Genomic DNA, 9,215 nt, shown 5'->3' on the forward strand with positions numbered 1-9,215 from the left:
GTTTGTAAACAATTAACAAGCTAACTAGCTAACTAACTACCACATGTTATTGTCAAAACTGTTAACAGAGTAGCTAGATATGGAAAATAAATCAGATTTGACCTTTCAGACACAATTTACATGGCCAGGAATAAGATTTGTATATGACTTCAAACCACCAATGAAAGTGGTTTGAAATGTGGCTTGAAATATCAGATTCCATGTGCTTTTTGGCAGTTCAGACTGCAGGAAAAAGAACAGATTGGAATTAGATGTGCAAATGAATCTGATTTGAGTCCCTTCAAACTGCCAGTGTCAACAGGGCTTCAATCTGTATGTTAGCGGTGTTTCTTAATTCGGGTCCTGGAAACACAGAGGACCTGAATAATTTATTGTCTCAGCACTACACACACCTGATTTAAATCTAAAGCTTGATRATGAGTTGATMATTTGAATCAGGTGTAAGGTGCTAGGGCAAAAACAAAAATGTGCACCTCTTTGGGTTCCAAGGACCAGGATGAAGAACCACTGGGTTAGGCTATACACGTCAAAGTGATGCAGCCATAGTGTAAACATTTATTTACCTAGCTAGCCTATAGACTAACCCAGAGCCATATTATTTTCTAAATATATGGCACTGGTAGGTATAGACTAAATGTTTGTTTATGTTAGCCACTTAGGGAAACGTTGCGAGGTAAGCTACCTGTCTGGGGGTCCTCTCGGATTTACTCCTACACCACTCCCAGTCCGTCAGCTCCATTTTTATGCACTCTACACGCGACAGTCTCCGTTCCGTTCCCTCGAACACCGACGACGTGAGGTTGAGGTCCTGGTCTCTGTGGTTATCGTGAGGAAATTGGAGGCAGTCTGCCAGCGCCAGGGCCTCTCCTCCACCTGCCACTGCCTCGAGAAGCAGCTCGCCATGTTCACGCAGTGGGGAGCTGTCCACTGCACGTGGGGTCCTGAACTCCAGCTCGGCCTGCAGGCTCGCGACCCCGGAGCTGTCCAGCACGGCAAGCTGGTTTTCTGTGAAGTCGCAGTTGAAGAAGTTGTAATAGGAAGGTTTCTCGACGGACGGGGTTCGGTGGGGGTTGGTCGCGTGCGATATCTTGTATATTCCGTACCCTTTTTGGAAGGAGAGGTTAAATTCAAACCTCTTCTTTGCTGCGGGCAGAAAATGAAAATGTATAGTGACTTTTGCCCCMAAAAATAAATAAACATATTTCATTTAGATCAGTGATTTTTTTGACATTGATGTATGCTTACGTGTTTCAGACCCAAATTATGTTTCATTGTAAGAACTGTTGTCGTGTAAATGTGTTAGGTTTAATGTGTAGGTCTATACTGTGTGTTATGGGGCATTTACCATAATACTGTGAGTTTGATTCTCGTAGGCATATACTGTAGGCCTAGGTAGCTTATGTTAAAATGTTACGTCGCTTTAGATAAGCGTCTGGTTTTTCCACTCTGCACCTCAGCTCACTGGCCCTTTACAATCACAGAGTGCATAGCCTACCGGTGGGCTCATGCTCTGTGTCCCGCGGGCAGTTGATGAAGCACCCGCACGGAAGGTGGATCCAGCGCTCGGAGAGCATGAACACCGGCGTGACCGCAGGCGCCAGCAGGGTCAGGAAGAAGCTCACCGTTTCCACCGTTTCCAGGTACGAGCTGCGGACGTTTACGGCATGACGCACGAGCACCAGAGTCTGTGAATAAAACGGCATGTACTCATCATTAGATTACAACATAGGGTAATGTGGGGTAACTGCCCACCACACACCGTAATTCCAACAGAAACCACCATATGTCACCAAATTTTCCCCAACACTTTCCCTGGCTGTCACTACTCTTGCTCAACAACAAATGTTATCTGTCTCATCTACATTTTTTAAGTCACTCTAACAAATTGATTCTGAGGTGAGTTGGTCTGGTATCTCCAAATTTAGAACAAAACATTAGAGCACCTTCCTAATATTCCTAATATTGTGATTTTATTGCTGCTCTTTAATTATTTGTTACTTTCATTTATTATTCGTATTTTTTTATTTATTATTCGTATTTTTTTTAACTGCATTGTTGGTTAAGGGCTTTTCACTGTTGTATTCGGCGCATGTGACAAATAAAATTTGATTTGATTTGTGCCCTCAAAACAGCCTAAATTTGTCAGGGCATGGACTTCAAAAGGTATCAAAAGCGTTCCACAGGRATGCTGGCCCATGTTGACGCCAATACAGTTGTATCAAGTTGGCTGGATGTCCTTTGGGTGGTGGACCATTCTTGATACACACATGGGAAAGTGTTGAGCGTGAGAAACCCAACAGTGTTGCTGTTCTTGACACAATAAAACCAGTGCACATGGCACAAACTGTCATACCCTGTTCAAAGGCCCTTAAATATTTTGTCTTGCCCATTCACCTTCAGAATTTCACATGTTTTTATTTTAACTAGTCAAGAAACAATTCTTATTTACAATGATGGAACAGTGGGTTAACTGCCTTGTTCAGGTGCAGGACGACAGATTTTTACCTTGGCAGCTCTGCGATTCGATCTAGCAACCTTTCGGTTACTGGCCCAATGCTCTAACCACTAGGCTACCTGCCGCCCCACATACACAATTCATGTCTCAATTGTCTCAAGGCTTAAAAATGTGTATTTAACCTGTCTCCTCTTCCATCTACACTGATTGAAGGGGATTTAACTAGCAACATCAATAAGGGATCATAGCTTTCACCTGGATTCACCTGGTCAGTCTATGTCAGGGAAGGAGCAGGTGTTCCTAATGTTTTGTACACTCAGTGTATACAATCTTATTAAGGCCAGGCACCACAAACTGAAATTACATTTTTAAATTTTTACATTGTTGRTATTTTGGTCCATTAATATTAGTATTTTCAAAAAGTAAACGTAAAAATGTCAAAAAACTTGATTAAAATATGTATTTTCTTTAGTTTATCATACTACCGTCATCAACATTTGTATGAATTTTAACCACTTTATAATGGACATACATCAATCATTTCACAGCTCACTACATTGAATTACACAGAATTTCAAATGCCTATTTCATAGAAAATGTTAGAAACTGAACTATATTTAGTATCTTACTTTAAAGATATGGTGATTGGGTCTAAATAGGTTTTTGGAGTTTGGTAGTCTTAATTTATTGTACTTGTCTTTATCTGCCATTTCCCGAAAGTCAGACTGTTCACACACGCTAACACACTTGTTTCAGCTTCAGAAGCCTCTACATTCACCAAATGTTGTGTGGTTATCCTTAGATATTATTCTCCAAACTTGCTCAGATGRAATTGTTTATATGCTGTCACATTTTTATTCTACATAACCTTTTTTGGGGGGAAAAAATTTACCAAAAAATACATTTTACGTACAACGTCTTTAGTGTTTTACAGATAAAAAGTATTTATCCACAATCTGTTTTGATCAAGTCCAGTCCTGGAGTGTAATTAACACAATGAAGCAAAACATATTTGGGCTAGCTTCATCCAATGTCCAGAAAAATACTCTTGCTTGATATGCAAATATATGCATATGTAATGAGGTATTGCCTTTATTTGCATATTCAAATAAAAATTATCCAGAATATTGTAATACAAAAAAGTATTTTATTTTTGTCTAAATTCACCTGGTAAAAGTTGATTGTGATATGATTAATAGAACAACAATTCCGTATTAGGGTGTGGAGCCTGGCCTTAAATGAATGGGTCATGTTATATATATTGTTATATATATATTTAGTGTTATATTGCTTTTGTGCACCTCTGAGTGACGTTCTCTCGATTCCCTGGGTCATCTTCCTGTTTTCATGTGTATCTGAGTTGTTGCGTTCAAGCAGGCAGAAATCCGCCGGTATGACGTGGCACCGTGATAAAGTCTCTCTCAATACACTGGAAGTTAAAAGGAATATGACATTGAGATCTCTAAATCGTCTATCATGCATGTCAGATTTCATACTGGCTGATGTCATACTCGGGAGAATGTATTCTCTCTAATGAGCCATTGATCATATGTTGCCATATTCCTACCTGGAGAAATGTGTATTTAACAGAGAGTTCAGCACATGTTTCCTATTTGTCTGTCTCTTTAGTCCAGGGTGCATTGCATGGGGCCGTTGTCAGAGATATTGTAGGATAGGAATTCAATGAATGAAGGAACGTATAACAGTGTATGTTCTTGGGGACCTTCAATGCTGCAGAAATGTTTGGTACCCTTCCCCAGATTTGTGCCTCAACACAATCCTGTCTCGGAGCTCTACGGACAATTCCTTCGACCTCATAGCTTGGTTTTTGTCTCTGACATGCACTGTCAATTGTGGGACCTTATATAGACAGGTGTGTGCCTTTCCAAATCATGTCCAATCAATTGAATTTACCACAGGTGGACTCCAATCAAGTGTAGAAACATCTCAAGGATGATCAATGTAAACAGAATACACCCAAACTCAATTTCGAGGCTCATAGCAAAGGGTCTGAATAGTTATGTAAATAAGGTATTTCTGTTTGAATTTTGAATACATTTAAGAAATCTTTTCTAAAAACCTGTCTTCACTTTATCATTATTGGGTATTGTGATGTCATTATGGGGTATTGTGATGTCATTATGGGGTATTGTGTGTTGAATGATGAGGGACAAACGTAACCCATTTAATCCACTTCCCAAAAGGGAAGGGGTATGAATACTTTCTGAATGCACAGTAATACTATAATATTATATATAATAATATATAATAATTTATAATAATTGGATGCAGTCTATCACAGTGCCATCCGTTTTGTCACCAAAGCCCCATATACTACCCACCACTGCGACCTGTACGCTCTCATTGGCTGGCCCTTGCTTCATACTCCGTCGCCAAACCCACTGGCTCCAGGTCATATACAAGACCCTGCTAGGTAAAATTCCCCCTAATCTCAGCTCGCTGGTCACCATAGCAGCACCCACCTGTAGCAAGCATCCAGCAGGATATCTCTGGTCACCCCCAAAACCAATTCTTCCTGGCCGCCTCTCCTTCCAGTTCTCTGCTGCCAAATACTGGAACGAACTACAAAAATCTCTGAAACTGGAAAAACGTATCTCCCCTCACTAGCTTTAAGCACCAGCTGTCAGAGCAGCTCACACGATTACTGCACCTGTACATAGCCCATCTATAATTTAGCCCAAACACTACCCCCCCCCTACTGTATTTATTTATTTTGCTCCTTTGCACCCATTATTTCTATCTCTACTTTGCACATTCTTCCACTGCAAATCTACCATTCCAGTGTTTACTTGCTATATTGTATTTACTTTGCCACCATGGCCTTTTTTTGCCTTACCTCCCTTATATCACCTAATTTGCTACATTGTTATTGACTTATTTTTCTACTGTATTATTGACTGTATGTTTGTTTTACTCCATGTGTAACTCTGTGTTGTTGTGATGTGTCGAACTACTTTGCTTTATCTTGGCCAGGTCGCAATTGTAAACGAGAACTTGTCTCAACTTGCCTACCTGGTTAAAATATAAGGTGAAAAAAAAATAAAATAAAAATAATACCTTTAGGGGAGCCTAAAGATAAATAATACACTTTGTTAGAGATAGAAATTGCCAACCCGTTTTTAATAAGCAGTCAAATATTAAGGTGAGTGTGTTGGGGCAACCCCCCCCCCCGCCCCTGGTAAAAGTGCACGGTGACGAGCTTGATGCCTCTTTTCCAATACATATCGAGGGTCTTATCTGGTACAATGCTTATCGATGCTTGCCTGCCATTTGACAAATACAAATATCTCTCTCTTTAGTCCATAATAATCTCATCATGTAGCTTACCCGCACGGTATCTGAGAGCTGTTGGCTGGAGCGCACTGCCAATATCAGAGTGGACACATTTATAACGCAACATTTTTGGGGGTGAAAAAAAACCCCCTCAGTAGTTGAAAATGAGATGGGAATTTTACTGAAAAAGTCATTTTGATGTGCACTACGTCATCACGCACAGCCTTTTATCCACAACAAGTCAGTTTGATGGAAACACATATCTGGTGGGGAAAATGTGCATATTGTTTTTATGCAGATTTTTGAATATTTGCATGAAAATCTGTTGCCAATTGAATGTAAACCTAGCCATAGTGAGGATATTAACAGTGAGATGTGCARTGCCATTTTGTGGGGCTAGTTACCCCACCTTACCCTACATGTTTTATAGAGTAGGCAGACGGCCTATTCAACGTGGCATTGCAGGACTAAGAAAATACACTGTATATAATGCAAAAGCATTATTAGACCCCACATGAACACCTATTTGTTATAGGAGCATACATAGCCTTTCTATGATTTGATATTTTTTTAATCTACACATTTTAGCATCTCTAGGCCACTCACCATCATCGGCATCCACAAGACAACTCTCACCACCGCTARGATCATGGAGAAGCGCTTTTGTGCAWAGAACACCGGGGATTCCCAGTTACAGATGGTACCATCATCCCTCAGTACACGRTCAGAGTCCGGGTTTGAACAGGTATATGTTTCCACTTTGTCYCGCACCCCTAACCCTTTCCTCAAACCAACCGGACTCAGCTCGTTGTAGGTACTGAAACTTCTGTCCAAGCTGTCCCGAGAGAAGGACGGGAGGTCGCAGAGAGGCGCAGACCCGTCCCCTCTCAGATCCCTGGCTATATCCAAGTAGCTCGGRTAGAACGTCCTCTGTGGCTCTCTGGAACACAGGAGCTGGTAGGTGAGAGGAACGAAGAAGAACACCAATCCGCAGAAACACACGGAGTACAAAGAAAAAAGGAGCAGAAGGTAAAAACCTCGTCTCTCCGGGAAGCAGCCGAGAGAGAGCGGAGTGAAACTCCCCCAGCCGCACAGGGGTAGTACACTGACGGCCAGGCTGACTACCCACACCCCTGCTATCGCCAACATCACCCTCAACGGCCGAGGGCTTCCTTCTCGCTTGGTAACGTAAAAGGTGTAGGCTGCGATAAGGCAAGCCTTCATATTGCTGGAGAGTCCTTGGAACACATAGAGAAGTCCCGATAAAGTGCATATGGTCACCGACCCTCCCTCTCCATCTCTCTCCCACTGCATGAGCATAAAGAGGGAGAGAGGTATCACGCTGAGCAGGTCGTCCACGGACATTGAAGCCACGANTGAAACTCCCCCAGCCGCACAGGGGTAGTACACTGACGGCCAGGCTGACTACCCACACCCCTGCTATCGCCAACATCACCCTCAACGGCCGAGGGCTTCCTTCTCGCTTGGTAACGTAAAAGGTGTAGGCTGCGATAAGGCAAGCCTTCATATTGCTGGAGAGTCCTTGGAACACATAGAGAAGTCCCGATAAAGTGCATATGGTCACCGACCCTCCCTCTCCATCTCTCTCCCACTGCATGAGCATAAAGAGGGAGAGAGGTATCACGCTGAGCAGGTCGTCCACGGACATTGAAGCCACGATGAGCCACAGGATKGTTTTCCACCTCATCCGAATGAAAAAGAAGAGAGAATACACACTTCCCAAGAAGGTAAGAGCGGCGATGGCGACGCACAAGCCGAAGAGAAGCAGGCTCATCTGTCTTTGCGCCTCGGTGAGGTCCGTCCTCTCGTAGCTCGCGGTGAAAAGGCTGCTGTTGTTCGGCGATGGGGAGCTGAGAGTCGAGGACATTTTCATTTAGGTAACTTTGTCGACCTGGCTTTTGTTGCCCAATGTTCAGCCGCCCATATCTACATATATATATATATATATATATAAATATACATATATATATATATATAAACTTTGAGCCAATGCCAAAATGTTACTAGAGTTATAACGGCACACATAGGCTAGACTACATCCCTGGTGAGTCACTCTGATAGGCTATATTTCAGCAGTCCAGTTGGATATATCTTGGATACATAACGGAAAGTAGCTTCCAGAATAGGACACCAGTGCACTTTGGACGCGTACTGGAGGAGATAGATGGCGAGGCTCCTCGAGGATGATGCTCCGCGATTTATGTACAAAAACCCCCGAGCGGTGCGTACTGCACTTTACAAACCTCACGCTGTCGTCACTGTCTTTTCTTTCAATGGCAGAAGGGTAGGCTGGTGTGTAATACTAATAACTTTATACAAGTGTTCATCGTTCCAAGTGTTTAATGGACATGTGTTYCTTGCATATGCCCRCAGGGAGTGGGGTCACGGCCAGGGTCACCATTGTCCAGCGCACCTGGAACATTTGGSGGGGGGTTAAGTGCCTTGCTCAAGGACACATCAACAGATTGCTCACCTTGTCAGCTCAAGGATTCAAACCAATGACCTTTCAGTTATTGGCAGAACGCTCTAACCTCGAGGCTAGCTGCCGTGTGTGTGTGCGTGTGTGTGTGTGTGTGTGTGTGCGCGCGCGCGCGTGCGCGTGTGCTTGTGTGTGCGTGTGTGCGTGCGTGTGTGTGTGTGAGAGCTCCGGTTTCGAGGGTTGCGTGTTCAATCCCGATACTAGGCACTAGTTTTTAATAGTTTAGTTTGAACCCTCTCCCAACCCTTTAACATTCTGAATTCATGATCTGTTTCAGACAGTACAGAGTGTACGCAAACACACTCCATAATGCTGCTGGGTGGTCCTCTCTGTCATGTCTCAGACTACACACACACTCATAATGCTGCAGTGGTTCCTCTGTCATGTCTCAGACTACACACACATCCATAATGCTGCCAGTGGTTCCCTCTGCCTTGTAATTTGTTTTATTTAACCTTTTTTTTAACTAAGCAAGTCAGTTAAGACATATTCTTATTTACATGATGTTCTACGTCGGCCTACCGGGAACAGTGGGTTAACTGCCTTGTTCAGGGGAAGCAGTGGGTTAATGCCTTGTCAGTGGAACGGGGGATACCTGCCTTGTTCAGGGGAACAGTGGGTTAACTGCCTTGTTCAGGGGAACAGTGGGTTAACTGCCTTGTTCAGGGGAACAGTGGGTTAACTGCCTTGTTCGGGGAACAGTGGGTTACTGCCTTGTTCGGGAACAGTGGGTTAACTGCCTTGTTCAGGGGAACGTGGGTTAACTGCCTTGTTCAGGGGAACAGTGGGTTAACTGCCTTGTTCAGGGAACAGTGGGTTAACTGCCTTGTTCAGGGGAACAGTGGGTTAACTGCCTTGTTCAGGGGAACAGTGGGTTAACTGCCTTGTTTCAGGGAAGAGTGGGTTTAACTGCCTTGTTCAGGGAACAGTGGGTAACTGCCTTGTTCAGGGGAACAGTGGGTTACT

At 43.3% G+C, this 9,215-nt stretch overlaps 1 protein-coding gene across 1 annotated transcript in view; it reads right to left on the bottom strand.

Moving 5' to 3' along the window:
* Positions 1-7,717, bottom strand: part of LOC112077091 (probable G-protein coupled receptor 149) — a gene marked incomplete at its 3' end in the record, with an annotated part of 29,177 nt that extends 21,460 nt beyond the window's left edge. Inside the window, exons 1-4 of the mRNA XM_070441562.1 lie at positions 7,172-7,717; positions 6,356-7,131; positions 1,496-1,685; positions 683-1,143 (exon numbers count right to left, since the gene is read on the bottom strand). Of these exons, the coding sequence (XP_070297663.1) occupies positions 683-1,143; positions 1,496-1,685; positions 6,356-7,131; positions 7,172-7,643 (1,899 nt within the window). The remainder of the gene's footprint in view (positions 1-682; positions 1,144-1,495; positions 1,686-6,355; positions 7,132-7,171) is intronic.
* Positions 7,718-9,215: the final 1,498 nt, after the last annotated feature.

The sequence above is a fragment of the Salvelinus sp. IW2-2015 genome, unplaced genomic scaffold, assembly GCF_002910315.2.
Source record: "Salvelinus sp. IW2-2015 unplaced genomic scaffold, ASM291031v2 Un_scaffold4266, whole genome shotgun sequence".
Taxonomy (NCBI): domain Eukaryota; kingdom Metazoa; phylum Chordata; class Actinopteri; order Salmoniformes; family Salmonidae; genus Salvelinus; species Salvelinus sp. IW2-2015.